This window comes from Piliocolobus tephrosceles, chromosome 5 (assembly GCF_002776525.5).
Source record: "Piliocolobus tephrosceles isolate RC106 chromosome 5, ASM277652v3, whole genome shotgun sequence".
In the NCBI taxonomy this organism is placed as follows: Eukaryota; Metazoa; Chordata; class Mammalia; order Primates; family Cercopithecidae; genus Piliocolobus; species Piliocolobus tephrosceles.
The window spans coordinates 58,551,075-58,569,282 of record NC_045438.1 but is presented as its reverse complement, the minus strand read 5'-3'; the positions used below and the strand labels follow the sequence as shown (position 1 = coordinate 58,569,282).

Here is an 18,208-nt window from a genome sequence, read left to right as displayed (position 1 = left end):
ACACACACACACACACACACACACACACACACACACACACACACACACACACACACACAGAGTTATTAACCCAACCCAATAGTCAACTGCAGTGTGAAACAGTCAAGTCTCTATGGTGAGAACCGAAGGCGTCTAAGCATCAGAAGTGGCGGGGTCACACACGGCAGGGGCTGTGTCTCCCGGCTCAGCTGCTGTGCCCTGCACGCCCCACACAGACTGCAGGGGAAAGGCACCCCCTGCAGGTGGGCCAGGGAGGGTCCTGATCGGCCACCACTAACCACAGGTGGAGGGACCCTCTTCCAGGGTGCCCGGTGCGACTCTGGCGGATTTGTGAAATATGTCAACAGGTAATTTCCTTTTAAACATTCGAATAAATGGAAGAGCAACGGGCCTTGGGAAAAGGTACCTTGCTAAGAGGGCAAGTGAAGCTGCATGTCCACACCCTGCCTCTCTACGTGCCACCCACTGCTGTCTTAATGAACCCCACCTGACATGGCATATATGGTGGTGGGCTCGGTCATGCAGTGAGGGCAGGGGGTGTGCCCCTCTTGAGTGCTGCAGTAGAACAGCCTCACACTAGTCAAAATTAAAGTTGTTTGATTTTTTTTCTCTGTTTTCATCTTAAGTTGATTTGTACTGTATATTTTCCTGAGTTTTTCTCCCTAATTCCCAGGTTTTGATAAAATCATGATGTGACGATCTTATCAAAATCACGATGATTATCAGTCTAATTCATGCTAAAGTCTTATAACTTGAAGGCTAGATGCAGGCATCACAAGAAGACTTGATTACATTCACCTCTCCTTTGCTATGCAACCATCTAATTCAATTTTTGCTTTTTCTAGTATTAGCAAGACAGATTTAGGAGATTTCCTTAGTAAAACGTAACAGTATAGAACAAGGAATTATTCCTTTTGCTTTGCACTGTCAATTTAACCAAAAACACAAGGGTAAGATAAGAAGCTGTGGCCTCATCAAGTCTATCAACCTGTTTCAAGAAAACAATAAAATGAGCACACTGAAGGGACGAGTGACCTGCACAGAATCTAGTCTTTGGAACATCAGAGCACAGGATCTTGTCAATCTGCGGTACCATCCACGGGAAGTCTTTTGATCACACAGAATGAATCCATGTGGCAGACAGACCCCACCTCTGCAGAAGAGCAGCTGTATTTAAGTCAATTCAATAATAAGACTGAGGTTCTCTCATGCCTGTAATCCTAGAACTTTGGGAGGCCGAGGTGGGTGGATCATGTGAGCCCAGGAGTTTGAAACTAGCTTGGGCAACATGCTGAAACCTTGTCTCTACAAAAAATACAAAAAAAATTAGCCTGGCGTGGGGTGCATGTCTGTGGTCCCAGCTACTAGAGAGGCTGAGGTGGGAGAATCCCTTTAGCCCAAGAGCTCGAGGTTGCAGTGAGTCAAGATTGCCTCACTGCACTCCAGACTGGGCGACAGAGTGAGACTCTGTCTCAACAACCAATCAATCAACCAACCAACCAAAGACGGAGGTTCTGAACTTAGAAGAGTAGAGACTGAAATCCTGGGTCTCAGTGACTGCAGGGCCTGTAAGGTACCCACAAGTAGCTAGTGGGCCCACAACTCTTGACATCTATACCTTGTACCTCTAGAACCACAACAGTTTAAGAGTATTGCTGTGTAATTCACTAGTCTGGAACTGTATTCATTTCAACTGAATATCATTTCAAGTTTGCCTCTGTTGAACTTATGAGACACATATAATGAATGAAGGGAAAAGGAAAATTTCTAGATGGCATCTAATTTATTTTAGTGAAAAAAAATATTTAAACCCTTCTGAAAAATACCTTTGGCAAAGTAATTTAGAAATAAAAGGTTCATGAGACTTACCTACTTGTAAGTCCTCTGCTTCCCAAGACACACACAATAAAAATGAGGCATAAACCCAGGTGTCAGCACGACCCATATGGCTGTGTGTGGTGGCCCTACCCAGACTCCCATAGGCTAATACAGGGTGAGTGAGGCCTGGGAGGAATCCAGACTCAGAACTACTGTTACCTACTCACAGCAAAACTAAGGCCCGAGTATTTATATTTCATAACTAGTAACAACATGCAAAAAGTATTTCTGGATAGTCAGTGTGATAGACATTCCTCTAGAGAATGCAAAAAACAAACAAGATAGTTTTGTCCTTAAGAAACAAAAAGGCTATGGATATGAAATTGATTTTAGCTCTCTTTTTCCCATACAAACTCACTTATTAATAATTAACATGTTAATTACATAATCCTTTCTATTTATTAAAGCAAGTTCCCACAGCCCTTTTTCCTTGCAAACACTTTGCAAGGGTAGTTATTATTACATGTGCTTGCTTGAAGGTGGCAACGGCTGTTTCACAAAATATACTGTAATTACATATCTTTACACATTTAGATAGGCTTCATTTATTTAACAATTCAGATTTTATAGTATTAATGTACATTTCTAACATTCCCCCTTCTTCACACCATAGAAATTTTATTTTATTTTTTGAGACGGTCTCATTTTGTCACCCAGGCTGTAGAGCAGTGGCGTGATCAGAGTTCACTGTAGCCTCAACCTCCTGGGCTCAAGTGATCCTCTGATGCCAGCCTCCTGAGTAGCTGGGATTACATGTGTGTGCCATCACAACTGGCTAATTTTTTTATATCTTTTTGTAGAGACGGGGTTTTACCATGTTGCCCAGGCTGGTCTCTAACTCCTGGGCTCAAGCGATCAGCCCACCTCAGCCTCTCAAAGTGCTGAGATTATGGACATGAGCAACATTCTTAATCTCTTCAGTATTTTTTTTTTTTTTAAGACAGGGTCTTGTTCTGTCACCCAGGCTGGAGTGCAGTGGCACAATCTTGGCTCACTATAGCTTCCACGTCCCAGATTCAAGCGATTCTTGTGCCTCAGCCTCCTGAGTAGCTGGGACCACAGGTGTGCGCCACCACACTGGCTAAGTTTTGTAGTTTTAGATGAGGCGGTGTTTCACCATGTTGCCCAGGCTGGTCTCAAACTCCTGACCTCAAGTAATCCACCCGCCTCGGACTCCCAAAGTGCTGAGATTACAGGCATGAGCCACTATGCCCGGTCAGTATTTTTAATATATATTTCCATGCCTGTATTCTTAAGATGTTTCTTGCTCCATAAAGGTGAGTTGTTTGTCATTTTGGTTTTATATCCCTAGTGGCTCACTGAATGAATGAACTGGCGAGAGGGCAGTGCAGTTAAGGTGTGGGAAGCACCACCACCAGTGACCACGGGAGAGGCCCCTCGTAAGTCAGTTTCCATTGGTGGGAACCCTGGGCTAGCCACTTACTGTAACAGCTGTGGGATCATGGCCAAATTGTTAAATTTCTCAAGGCTTTGGTGTTCTCACTTTTGAAATAGAGACAGTCTCAGAGGGCTTCCCATTAATTAAGAGAATGGGTGAATCAGCCTGGGTTTGGATCCTGGCTTGACCATTGTAGTCACTGTGCATCCTGGCAAAACTGTTCACCTGTTCTGTGCCTCAGTTTCTTCCTCTGTAAAGTGGAGTAATAACAGCAACTTCTGTGAGGATTAAATGAGTTAATATAAAAAACACTTAGAAAACAGGACCCAGGACATAGTAACATGCTCAATAAATGCTGGTTGTTATTACTAATAATTTTGGAAAAGCTGCTCATATAAAATGTGAGTAAAATGGTTGTGAAGTATTTGAAACTTCTTTAAAAAAGCAAAACCAGAAGCAAGCCATGAAGTGAAGAACGAAAACAGAAAAAGGAGACTGATGACATCTTGGGTGGCGGCATGAGCGAATCATTCCAGAGATAGGAACACTTCTCATGTGAAGAAGGAAGCTGAATACATCACTAATCATCTGAGTAGTTAATCAAGAGGAGAAAGAAAAAACCCTTTACTTGGATCCCTTTCTAAAAGGATAACAAAGACAGAAAAAGTGAAGAGCATTTCTTGAACTCAACAATACATGTTGCAAATGTGATCTCCTGGTGCTGAGTGTTTGCTGAGGAGAGGCTCCAAGGGGGAAAAGGTGATGATTTTGAATTGGACATTGAGAGTACCAGGACCCTCACAGCACACAGCACTCAGAGCTGACGCAGGAACCCAGCAGCACACAAGCCTTGGAGGGGAACAAGGTGGCAATGTCACTCAGGAGAGGAGAAAAGGGTGCATGGTGCTGGGAGGGGTGCCCAACGTTCAGGCACCAGAGAGTGCCGAGTGTGGGAATATCATTCTCATTTCAGATTGTTTCTACTTTTAACCCACACTCAAGGTTCAGGCCTTAAAACACTCCAACAAAAAGCTGAACTGTGACGCAGGAACCCAGTGGGCTACCATAACAGTAAAGGTCCTGGAACTGAAGCAAGGCTTTACTCACAGAACATTAGAAGTGGAAGCAACTTCCAATGCAATATAATCTCATTTTCTCATTTTCTAGACAAAAAGCAATTCAGAAAGAGTAAGCAATCTTCCAAGGAGACACAGCAGTTTGGATAAGAACTCTCCTGGGCTCAGTGCTCTTAAATTAAGAGTCTTCACATTCAGTGATAGCAAAAAACAGGGATTTAGTCAAAAAATAAATCCATTCTATAGTATTTTCCTTCCCTGCTATTAGTTCCTATAGCAAAAGTTCTTCCTTAGTTGTTCACAAAAGATGTACTAGATAGCCCAAGGCTCAGTCTTCACGTATGATGAGTAGAAAAAGAGGCTACAAGATTGAATTACTAAAGAGTATGGAGACAAATTTCAAAGAGCCCAGGAAGGGCTTATGGTCTTAAGAGTTAACTAGACCACCTTCACCCACACCCAGTTCTGAGAACAAGGTCTGGACCTTGCTTCCAATTACATTAGGAGCAAAAGCCCACATTTTCTGTGCCTACCACAACTTATAAACTGCTTTTCCAACTGCCGCTAAGTTTTCTTCTTTCCATGACAGCTAAAGAAACCTGGCTTTGACAACACCCACCACGTTCAGTAAGGGTAGTGGGTAACCCACAGTCCTGCCTCTGCTCAGCAACAAACAGCTACATGTCATAGTTACCTGGCACTGCCAGGGAACAAGCAGACCATTACTGTCGACTGGGACTGAAATCCCTAACGCTTACTGGAATTACTAACATGGAAAACTCTTGATGATGTGATGTAAAGAGAATTGGGCAAAACACCAAGTCTCACTCTCAGGACAAGCCTGAACAAAGGCAGGAGAGGCTCTATATAGATGTTTGCTTTCTTGGGTATCTCCATAGTCTTCCTACCAACAGAAATATTTGGAAAGTAAACATAACAAAGCCCTCTAAGGCAAAGAAACAATGCTCCATTGGTAGCAATGAAACTGTTTAAGATCTTTTGGAAAAAGATCTTCAGAACACAAGAAAAGAGCTCACTTTTCAAGCTGTAAAGTACTTTTCATCAGAAAGATGCGATTTTCTGAGAAATGGCAGGTAAAATGGGAGGTGACTGGGCCTCACCTTATATTTGCCTGGCCTCATAGATGGGTTTGCTAAACAGTTGCAAACGCCTCTAGGAAATACCAAGGCTCTACCCCAGGCAAACCTGGTTTTGTTGTAGAAGTGGTAAACATTTTACTACGGTTTCCCAGTGGCACTCATCATCTTCACCCGGAATGTTCCTGGTATTTTCAGAAGTGAGGGAACTCTGGGAATTGTGCCAGATTATTTCATTCTCTCTAAATTATCCATTAATGTCTAATTTAAATAAATAAAATATAAGGAAGGTGGTAAATTCAAATGTCTTATTGCTAAAAGTGACTTAGAAAAAAATATATACACATGTATGTTATATATATGTATACCTATACACATCAGGTTAAAAACCTTGATAAAAGGATTCTATGTGTATCTAACAAAACCTACATCCACTTCCAGGAAGAAGGAAGGCCAGTGGTGCATGCTGGACACGATTCCACTTAGTTCTCTGCTCCTCCCTTACGTTCTCTTGTGAAAGACATGTAACCATTTCAGGCTTTGTCCTGTCTCCGAAGAGTCAGACTCGGGATGACTGGGAAAGTGAGAGCTACTGCTGACCTGATGCGGCACCTCGGAGAGAAACTGGGAGGGATGTGCGGGGCAATGCCGTCCTGAGCTGTCAGCTCAGGGTTTTGACAGAGATCACTAAGAGGGAGGGGCCAAACCAGAATCCCACCCAACAAAGCCCAAGGTTTACATCAGAAACCTTCTGAGAACGTGGCTTGTGTTTTTTTCTCTATGTTTCGAATCACGTCACAGAAGACAGGGGTCCCCTACTTCATTAGCAACACAAGGATGATGAGCACTTACCCTAGTGTCTGATACATAAATGCTTAACCAATAGTGACTGTAATTATTGCTCCCATCATTAGGGGCAACTAAAGTACTGTGGGCTTGTATGAACCTCACAAACCTGTCAGGTAACAGATATGGATCTTACGATATGTTCACAATATTAAAATCTTGAAGGACTAACACATTAAGAAAACTTCTACAACTTGCTGCCATGCATTTAGGAGAAGCTTTGGTTTTACCTTGTGGTCCATACTGGCTCATCTGTGGACCGTAAGTCCCACTTGAGTTACTCTGCTGAAAGCTACTGATTCCAGCATGCATCTGGCCCCCAGGAGAAGGATGAGGCGACATGGATGGTCCTGTCTGTTGAGGTCCATACTGAGCCATCTGAGGGTTTCTTTGTGTGCCTGCCATAAAACCTAAGTGGGAAATAAATGGAAACATATAAATGCAGGTGTTTCATAATCTCTGCATACATAAAAATGGACATGGACTTATGTGGCAGGTGGCAAGGGAGAAGGCTGGTACCGTGAGATTTTCCTAAAAAACAGCTAAAGACATCTCAATTCAGCGTGGACAGTCTGGAGGGTGCCCTGGTGAAACCCTGGTCCTAACCCTGAATTCCCATGAGGATTCCCAGGAAGCCAATGGCTTATGGACTTAAAGTAGGGAGGCAAGGAGGGGGAGCAAAGGCAGATGACCTTCACCTCTCTTTCAGATAAAGTCCCTACAAAAAGTAACAGTGACCAACTGCTGTACTGTAAACCTCTGCCCCTGCCAGGCTGGCCATGCCGTGTGTGACCCCTCCAAGCCTTTGCTCACCGCCCAATCCCTAGGACGTAGCTCTCTGGTTACTCAAAAATCCTACCCTTTAGACCCAAGGTACCAGCTCTTCCCTGCACAGAGCTGTTTTTTTCCCCTCTGGTGTCCTCAAGCAGTAACCATTAAACTTGGCTCCTAAGGGGCCTGCAGACTTCTAACACCTGACTCGCACTACCCCTCACAGGTCAACTGCAAACAGCTGCAGGCTTGCACTGTATTCTGCTGCGCCCCAGCAGAACCTCTGACTTTCTCCTTCAAATTTGTTGGGTCTTGGGACTTATCTACCTCTGTAACTGGTACGGCCACTCCTCCAAATGCTCCCTCAGACACATGGGACACCCACAAGGTCTTTCCTTCTTTCCTCTAAGTGTGATCCATCCATCAGCACGTCCTGGTGACTCCGCTCTGACACAGATGGTGTGAGGTACTTCTTCCTTATTTCTACTCCTACCAAAGCCAGCCCCAGTTGTGTCTTCTGCCCACATCACAGCTATATGACTGACCACTCAGCCTTGCTAACCCCAGTCTTGCTCCTTTTGGTTCATTTTCCTCAAACGTGGCAGAATAACTTTCAGGAATACAAAAGGAAATGAGAGCATATCTCTCCCCTGCATAAAACTGATCAAGACTGGCGGGCGTGGTGGCTCATGGCTGTAATCCCAGCTCTTTGGGAGGTCGAGGTGGGTGGATCATGAGGTGAGGAGTTCAAGCCCAGTCTGACGAAGATGGTGAAACCCTGTCTCTACTAAAAATACAAAAATTAGCCGGGCACGGTGGCAGGTGCCTGTAATCCCAGCTACTTGGGAGGCTGAGGCAGGAGAATCCCTTGAACTCAGAAGGCGAAGGTTGTAGTGAGCCAAGATCGCGCCCCTGCACTCCAGCCTGGGCCACACAGTGAGACTCCAGCTCAAACAAAACAAAACAAAACAAAACAAAACATCATCAAGACTTCCCACTGGCGCTAGAATAAAATGCACACATGTGACCCTGTCTGTGAGACCTCGTGAGCTCTGGCTGCTGCCTTTCTCACTTTAGCCCCATTTCCTAGAGCTTTCTCCCGCTCCACTGCCCTGCAGGTCCCAGAGTTCCTAGAAGACAACGTCATGCTTCTTCCCTCGGCAAAGCCTCTCTCCCCCATTCCCTCCTCCCAGCTGGCCCACGATCTGCTCTCCACGCCGCTAGGTCCTTCTCATCCTTCAGCCCTCCCTTGACACCCGGTCAGAGGCCACACCAACCCTTACCCTTTCCCACTCACCTTCCTTCAGAGCACTTTTCATAATCACTGGTAATCACTTTATTTTATTTTGACTCACTTATCATCTCTCTTCCCCACTAAAACATTAGCTCCATGAGGGCGAGGATCACACCTGGGCTCACTATCGTATCCTCGGTGCCTAGCAGAGCACTGTGGGACGTGGTGGCTAACAAAAACTATTGTTTTTTTAAAAATGAATGGACATTTAATTCTTCATGAGCCCAACGGAGTGCTGAGTACAACACCTAGGTGCTTGGTGGGTAGATGATTCAAACGGATAAAGAAAACACTTCTTTATGCATCAGTGGAAAGCCAGGCACATCCACTTTCAGGAGTCCAGGCAAACAGAAGTGAGTTCATAGACGGAGCTGTGAAATACTCATTAGGACAAAGAGGACCCCAAATCAAGATAGATTTGAGAAAAAGCTGACGTTATCCATCTAGCACGCTAACAAAGGACAGTTTGAAAAACAACTCTCAGAACACAGGGTTTTGTGCTGGGGAGAGGGTCCCACATTACCAGGTGAAGGCTCTAGCTGGAGACGGGCAGGTTTCTGCTCCAGGAGAACCTAAAGCAGTAGCTTCCAAAGAAAGTCCACTGAGGCAGCTGGAGGGTAAGATAATCCTAGATCTCAGGTTGGCTTAAGGAGGTTAAATGGCATGTTGTATTTACAAAGGTGGCCACAGTTTACATTTCAATTAAAAAAAAGATATTCTAACATTGCTTCTGTTTAAAGAGATAGACATAAAATAAAAGTAAGTTGAACTATTTCTTATTATCCTATTTAACTTATTTATAAAGAAAAGCCTTATGAAATTGGGCTCAATTGGCAGCTTCCAGATATAAACCATCATAGAAAACATTTGCTTATTCAATCTGAAAACAAACAGAAATCAGAGCACTAAAATTACTATGAATGATTGCATCTTAAGATGTTACATGAAATATTTATCTAAGCTTTACTATAAAATTCTCAAGTGTTTCAGATAGAGTCCTGTTTAATCAAAAAATGTGTTTCCATTTCACAGCGATCATGTGGGTCTCCCCCTAAGTTCTTTGAAAATAATGATTGCTTTTGCTTCCTTAGTTAAGGAAAATAACACAGGCCCTTTAATTAGCATTAAATTTCACTCCAACCACGAAGGTGTCCATGCCAAAGGGTTTGGAAGCTCTGATAGTATACTCTCTCTCCCTATATTATTTAAATATATACATAAATATATATATTTTATTTAAATATCTATCTATCTATCTTTTTTTTTTTTTTGAGATGGAGCCTCACTCTTTCGCCCAGGCTGGAGTGCAGTGGCATGATCTCGTCTCACTGCAACCTCCGCCTCCCAACCTCAAGTGATTCTCCTGCCTCAGCCTCCAGAGTAGCTGGGATTACAGGTGCACGCCATCATGCCCAGCTAATTTTTGTAATTTTAGTAGAGACGGGATTTTACCATGTTGGGCAGGCTGGTCTCGAACTCCTGACCGCCAGTGATCTGTCTGCCTCAGCCTCCCACAGCACTGCGATAGCAGGCATGAGCTACAGAGCCCAGCAGAATACGATATTCTTAAGTTTTTGCGGCCTCTGCGACACTCATTACAGGCTTAAGGTTTGTTCAAATGAGTGCTAAGAATTCTTACCTAGGCAACTTATTTATTTTTCTATTTCCTCAGGCCTTAAAAATACATATGTAATGTTCCACTTGAACCATCTCAATTGTCACCGGCATTTTACATAAAATCACATTTGTAAAAAGGAGGTGGAGTTTCCAAAAGGAGATAGAATCTAAAAGCGAATTCAAATAAGGCTGCTTTACAGCATCAACTTCCCATACCTTAGGGACAAAGTTTACTGGGTGTGGAATCTACCTCCTTACAAAGAAATTAAAACTTGAAAGCTATTTTTTTCTTTGTATCATTTATGTTTGCAATGGCACCAATTAAAAGAGCTTCCTGAAATCTTGTTTTCTGTTTGTGGTGAGACTCACCCCTTTCCCTGTGTCCCCAAGACCATGAAAGGGGAAGCTGACATATTTCGCTGATTCCTTTCTAAGCTAGCATCATCTAACGGCAGTGGACTGGGAATGGAAGGCATAGACTGCGGTCTTGTTTGTGTCATGAGCTCTGAATCTAGTAGGGGAGACAGATATGTAAATAAATGGACTGCAGTGGGTATTGAATACAGCTTGCTGTGTGACTTTAGGCAAATCATAACCTCTCTGAGCTACAGTCCCGGATCCTGTGAGGATCAAATGAAATAACATGGAAAGTGTCCTATAATCCGTAATGTGATGTACAAAAAAAGTAAGACATTATAATGTTAATGTTTGGTTTATAAACTCCCAAAAATATCTTTTAACATGGATAGCCTATACATTCAGATGGAGCTTCCAGCTGGGATGAACAAGTTTTTATTTCTGCATGTTTTTTATTTAAATGTCTGGAATTCACATTACTCCAGCACTTGGGTAACTGCATAGAAATTATAAAGAGTTAAAAAGGGTGTATTATGGGAAGTACCTCTCATATCCCTGTCTTCTGCCAGAGTTCCCCTCGCCAAAGGCAAGTGGTTTTTCAATGTATTCTTTCAGAGATATTGTATAATTTGTGGTTGTGTTTGTATTTCAGTTATCATGAGTCAATGTGAACATCCTAAACAACTGTCTTTACTTCCTTTTCTATAAATGTCTGTTTATATCATTCGCCTCTTGTTCTCTATTGGTCACTCTCTCTCTTGAATATGAAGTATTTCATCTGGCAGGTGCAGCTCCTATTACCAGATGAATGGCTGCATGGCTCACCCAAACCTCTGTATCTGCAGTCCTGTGAAAAGCTGGTCTTTGAGTTGGGGTAGTAATGGCATAGACCATATACTGTCATAAGAGGAAATGGTATGACCTGACTTGCATTTGTTTTCTTTTTGAAACAGGGTCTCTCTGTGTTGTCCAGGCTGGTCTCAAACTCCTGGCCTCAAGTGATCTTCCCACCTCAGCCTTCCAATTAGCTGGGACTCCAGGCGTGGGCCACCATGCCTGATGCATTTTTGAATGCTAACCCTACTGTAATAAGCATCATGAGGAAAGGATTGAAGTGGAGAAAGGTTACATGTGAGAAGACCAGTTAGGAGACAGATATGTGACACATAATAGAAAATCACAATTAAATGCCAACACTACCAACACTAGCTAATCCTACTAAAAAAGTATTCCATTATGGATATTTTTAAAGGTTATTGAATATTGCCATAATCTCCGAAACAAATTGATAAAAAAATTAGGAGACAGAAGTTAGCTAAAAATGAAGTATTTCTATTCATCCTAAATACAGAAATGATGCAGGTCTATCAGCATTTTCCTCATTTGTAAAATGGGGGACAATCCTATCTACCTCATAGGGTTGTAGTGAGGATTAACGGAGATAAACATGCATAAAAGGGCTGGCTCACAGGAAGCTTTCAACAGCAATAGCTTTTTTGTTTCTTTTTTTATCTGAGATGAAGTCTTGCTCTGTCGCCCAGGCTGGAGTGCAATAGAGCAATCTTGGCTCACTGCAACCTCTGCCTCCCGGGTTCAAGCGATTCTTCTGTCTCAGCCTCCTGAGTAGTTGGGACTACAGGTGTGTGCAACCATGTCTGGCTAATTTTTGTAATTTTTGTATTTTTTTTGTTGAGACAGAGTCTCACTCTGTCACCCAGGCTGGAGTGCAGTGGCACAGTGGGGCGATCTTGGCTCACTGCAACTTCCGCCTCCCAGGTTCAAGTGATTCCCCTGCCTCAGCCTCCTGTGTAGCTGGGATTACAGGCACCTGCCACCATGCCTGGCTAATTTTTGTTGTTGTTGTTGTTGTTTTAGTAGAGACTGGGTTTCACCCTATTAGCCAGGATGGTCTCGATCTCCTGACCTCGGGATCCGCCCACCTCAGCCTCCCAAAGTGCTGGGATTACAGGCGTAATTTTTGTATTTTTAATAGAGACAGGGTTCAACCATGTTGGCCAGGCTGGTCTCAAACTCCTGACCTCATGATCTGCCCGCCTCAGCCTCCCAAAGTGCTGGGATTACAGGTGTGAGGCACTATGCCTGGCCAGTTCTTGTCACTATTATAGATTCAAACAAGGGTACAGGACAGGTGGCATGGTAACCAAGAGAGCACTGGGTGAGGATCTCATCCTGGCCTCCAAGTCTGCCGTGCAGATTCCAGCCAGTGACTTGACCTTTCTGGCCTCAGTTTCCTCACCCGTACCCAATAGTTGTAGGGGCACTTCCAGCTATAGGTGTGTGTGATTCTGGTTAAAACGTTTTTCTTTCCTAGGAAGAAATCTAAATCAAGTCTGTAATTTCCAAGTATACTTATTTGGAAGGTAGTTCTTTTCTTGTTTTGCTAAATTTTTATTTTTGAAAGAAATACATTTTAAAATGTTTCCCAAGAAATCAGATTTCAACTAAGAATTTTCTTCCTATTTATGGTGACATATTTGTTTGATTGCACTTGCTTTTTTCAGAACATTCTTCTAGGATGGTGTCTTGTAACAGAGTTTGCGAATAGCAAGCCTGACAGCTGAGGGAATGCAGCTGCGTCTTTAAAAGGTGTGACCTTTTCTAGCCATAAGCCATCTGAGTTTAGAGTACCACACTTTCTAGTAAGGGAAATTCAGAAAATAGAAAAAGAATTTCCTGTATATTGTGAAACTATATTGAATTACTAAGTGTATTATGGAATTATAGGGTCCCAAGTAAATATCTAACATGGGAAAATTCTAGACAAAGCACTAAATTAGATATTATCTACATGATACAAAGTTTCTTAGAAACCTCATATGAAAATATGATTAATACATTCATTCGTAACATAAATCTGCACCAGGTTTCTGATAGTGAATTTCCTGGTTTGGAGTCCTACACGCATGCTCACACAGTCACCGAACTTGTATTACCACATTCCAAACGCAGAGTCACCCTTCTGATGTGGAAAACCAGACTACCCTTTCTGCCCTTTAGGGGAAAGAAAAATCAAGCCAAAGACAAATCCTTAGAGAGAAGGTAAGGTAGTGGAGTAGGAGAAGCACACCCCCTACGGATTTGTTTGGAAGCAGATCTGTTTAGGGGCTGCGTCTCCTGTTCGCTGTGTGGGTCCACAGGCTCCTTTGTAAGTGGAGAACGCACATCTTGCTCTGGCTTACAAGATCATTCACCCTGAGAGTCAAATAAGAAAAATCCATGCAAAAATGCTTTGCTAAACTGAAAACCACCATGAAAACGCTACACAAAGGCATTACTATTGCCTTTATAGTGATTCTGTGAGCCCTTTATTCACTGTGTGGGTTTCTATCTAAGCTATCAAACTGGTAACTCAATCCACAGTAATGTCACACAAGTCTTCTACCGGCATGCACCTATTTTACTCTAACATTCTCGGAACTGTGGTAAGAATAAAAGAGTATTTTTTAAAAATCAAAAGATGTGATCCTTGCCCTTGAGGAACTGAAATTTTAGGTGAACAGAAAATAAAAGCCTATCAATAGGGGAAAATAATGAATTAAAATTACGAAGCAATGTATAACTTTGTATGAGACAAAAAAAAGTAACATCTCAGTCAACTAAATACCACCTCCTTTCTCTTCCATTTCTGGGTCATTCACGAGGTGCCAGGGGCATGAATGAGCCAAGCACAGGCAACATCTACCCTCATGGAGTTAACATTCCCGTGGGAGACACAGGCATCTGACAAATAACTCAAAGTGTGATGCGGAGAACAGAAGAAGTGCAGGTGCTATGAGAGTATCAGGGGAAGAGTCAGTTTAGACTGGGAGGGGGGAAGGTTTCCTTGAGGAAGTCACATTCCAGCTGAGACCTGAACAATGCGTAGGAAGGACCTGGGCAAATCTGGCCAGACAGCTTCTGAGAGGCCCCAACGCGACTAGTGGGTATCATCCAAAGTGGATGTCCCAAGGCATGGACTTGGAAGCTAAAGTTCCTGCACTCATTTGAGTCTAGAGGCCACTGGAGGTGCCCTTGTATTTGGCTGGTTTAGAATTTTACCTTCTTCAAACCATCTGTAGCCCAGCTACCAACAATCAACAAATGAGCACCCACACCACAAGAAAAGCCAGCACTGATGACTTCCTGCCCTCTAAGCTTTGAGCATCTCCAGCCAGGCCTCAGGCTTACTGGTTTTCCTCCTCTAAGAAGAAAATCTTCTGCTTGTGCCCTACACTTGGGTGCTGAACCGCCTTCCGCATCTCTCAGGGATCTGTGTTTATTCAAAAACCACTCACTGTCTCTTAACTTCTCAACTGGCTGAAGGCCAAACTTTGCCCAGCACACGAGTCTGCCACCCTACCCTGGACACGCAGTCACCAGGTGCTCCCACTCTGGTTCCATCACTTAGGCTCTGAGCTCCCTGTAGCCCCTGGGATGCTTCAGACCTGCAAGTCCCTGCTCATCCAGTCGCTCAGCAAATTCGTATAAACTTAGCAAATCTGCATTCTCAGGTTCTAGGTAAGGTGCCATTCCCTGGCCTATGAGCAGCTGATCTTTAATGAGCATATATTATATGCTAACAGCTTGTTCATTTCATCTTCAAATCAACCTAAAGACATTGAGGCTCACAGACATTGATTTGTGGGGCCACTTTCAAACTTCTTTTTTTTCAACAATCCATACTTTAGAGACATATTTTATGTCATGATCCAATGTGCATGAGTATATGTTTACATACTTACACATACTATTCACATACACTCTACATTTCCCAAAACAATGTTGACCCTTATTATGTACTACTACACTCTGATATTTTACATATCATGGAAAGATCCACTGATGGGAGGCATAGCTTAAAAAATAAGCTGGTGTGCTGTGTCCTTTGCTGCAGCTGTTTTTACAGATGTGCCTAGAAGGCCACTTGCCTTCATACAGCTGATGTACACCTGTTCTGTATGACTCTGTTACTGCTATCTTCCAATACATTCCTTGCCCTTCCAGGAAAGCAGTCACTTTTATATGCTTGAAAAGCACCACAAATGTTAACTGTGGCCAGGCAGTTAGTACACTGCTATCGTTTTTTGTGCAACTGTCTCTCTCACCAGACTACAAGTTCCGGAGGCTTTAAAACATACTCTCCTCTCATCTGCCCAAGCAAGGTATCTGGCCTAGAGTTAGAACCAAAAACATGTTGTCTTAGTGAACACGATAAACCATCTTCATTCAGACCTATTTGTTTTCACTTTACAAAAGCAGCTTAATAAATTGGATTGTTTCGTTCTTCATCTCACGGTGTTTTCAAAGAATCATTTCTGAGGAAAGGGAGACAGCTGTCCAAGAAAGGACTGTTGTGAGAAGGAACAACTGATAGCTGACAGCAAGGCAAGGAAGAAAAATGAGTCTACTAGGCCAGAAAGCACAATTATTTCCATGGTCTAAATATCTATCAGACGCATCCACCCTGTCCATCTCCACAGCCACTGCGAAGCTGTGAGGAGTGAGGGCTCTGCAGACCAACTGCCTGGGCCAAATTGTGGCTTCACCACTTACTAGTTCAGCAGCTGTGGGCACGTTAGTAACTGCAAAGCATCACCTTCCTTTTCTGAAAAATGTGGATGACAACTGAGCCTACCTTGTAAGATTAAATGAGAAAATGTGTAAAGCACACAGCTCAGTGCTTGCACACACTAGAGGTTTAATAAATGATAGCTACTATTATTCATATTATTTTTAATGCATTTATTTTAATCCATTTATTTTCTCTGTGAATGACTCCAAGTTTCCAAACTAATTTCTTTTGCCAGGTTTCCCTACAAACCATTCATCAGTGAAACCAGAAAATGTTGCAAGTCCCTGGATGGTGGTTAATCTGTGGAGGTGCAATGCCACACCTGTGGGCCTCCTGGCACGCCTTCCGAGGCTGCCCCGAGGGAGCGGTGGCTCTGGGCTGGGCCTGCCTGTCCCACACCTCCTCTACAAGGCCAGCTAGAGCTCAGGGGGATCCTGCCTCACTTAGCTCACTATGCAGAAAGCCCTGTGCCCTTCCAGATAAATGGTTCCAGGAATAATTGGCCAGCCATGTTATTTGGCTCAGAAAAGCTCAGCTTGTCAGTTTTAGGCCACTCAACCAACAGCTATAGTACTGATTAGCTCTGGGCGGCCTAAGATGCAGTATACATCCTTCCTGATCTGGCAGATTCCCCAGAGTTTGATTCTCTGTGTTTGTGTGTGTGTGTGTGTGTGTGTGTATGAGAGAGAGAGAGAGAGAGAACTCAAAATCCCCGTCAAGTACCTGAATAGACTCTCAATGTCAGGAGAATGGCCCTGACTTCTGGTTACCATGGGATCTCAAGCACCCATGGCAGTGAGTACCTTAATAAACGTTTGTCTTAATGGATGGAACAACCCATTAGGTTTTTTGTGGGGGTTAAAGGAAAACCAGTCTGAACGAAGAAGACTATTCCCAGCCGGGTGCGGTGGCTCACACCTGTAATCCCAGCACTTTGGGAGGCTGAGGCAGGTGGATCACCTGAGGTCAGGAGTTCAAGACCAGCCTGGCCAACATGGTGAAACCTGGTCTCTACTAAAAATACAAAAAAAAAATTAGCTGGGTGTGGTGGTGGGCACCTGTAATTCCAGCTACTTGGGAAGCTGAGGCAGGAGAATCACTTGAACCTGGGCGGCAGAGGTTGCAGTGAGCCGAGATTGCGCCACTGTACTCTAGCCTGGGATAGGGTAAGACTCGATTTCAAAAAAAAAAAAAAAAAAAAAAAAAGAGAAGACGGTTCTCTTCCTAGCTGTAAGTTAGAGCAAGCAGGACCCTGGCCTAGGAAATGGTGCCCTGGCAGGTTCTGCTGCCCCAGAGCTTGTGTGAGGGTATAAGCCCGACCTGGGCAGGCTCGTTTCCACCACCTGCTAAGAGGTGAATCACTTGTCCTCAAGTTCATTCCGACGTTACATGGTGTTAATTTAGATAATGGATTATAATACAATTTGATAACTGTTTGAATTCCATATTTGGTATATCTAATAGCTAAAGACAGGGGTAGTGGTGGGCTGCCAGGATATTCCCTGGAGTCATTCAGCCTGCATTTTGAAAGGACTGTTTTAGTGTTACTGTGAATAGTAACATTAGCATCAGTGAAAAATTCCTACTCCAACAATCCATTCTTGTGACATGGCAATGTAAGCAGTGTTCATGTAAGTCTAGGAAAAACGCTACTTCAATCTCTATTATGGAGACCTGTGTTAAAGCCAAGAGACATTTTTCTTCTATCAATTAAAACCAAGAAATCCCTTCACTGCCCTCTTGGAAAACTGGCCTAGCTGGCCTAATGACAAGCCAGTCGTTGTCACAGGTGCTTAAGACCCAGTGGTAAACAAATTAGCATTTCTAAAACATGTTCCTGTGTTATTCTTAGATAAGTGAGTTTTCCAGACCTTTCCAGTGTGTTCTGCAGCAGTGTCCTATCTGTGGTTTGTTTAGCGGAGACTTTCCCTAGTTTATAAAAACGCTATATGAGGGCCAGGCGCGGAGGCTCACGTCTGTACCCCAGCACTTTAGGAGGCTGAGGCAGGTGAATCACTTGAGGTCAGGAGTTCAAGACCAGCCTGGCCAACATGGTGAAACCCCGTCACTACTAAAAATAGAAAAGTTAGCCGGGCGTGGTGACGTGTCTGTAATCCCAGCTACTCGGGAGGCTGAGGCAGGAGAACTGCTTGAACCCAGGAGGTGGAGGCTGCAGTGAGCAGAGATTGCGCCACTGCACTCCAGCCTGGATGACAGAGTAAAACTCCACCTCAGCAAAAAAAAAAAAAAAAAAAAAAAAGAAAGAAAGAAAGAAAGAAAAGAAAAGCTAGATATGATTCT

At 43.5% G+C, this 18,208-nt stretch overlaps 1 protein-coding gene across 5 annotated transcripts in view; it reads right to left on the bottom strand.

The window, feature by feature from the left end:
* Positions 1–18,208, bottom strand: part of ARID1B (AT-rich interaction domain 1B) — a 440,617-nt gene that overhangs the window by 70,274 nt on the left and 352,135 nt on the right. For all 5 annotated transcript variants that reach the window (XM_023206077.3, XM_023206081.3, XM_023206082.3 and 2 more), the window contains one exon: positions 6,527–6,706. In XM_023206077.3, coding sequence (XP_023061845.2) covers positions 6,527–6,706 — 180 coding nt within the window. The remainder of the gene's footprint in view (positions 1–6,526; positions 6,707–18,208) is intronic.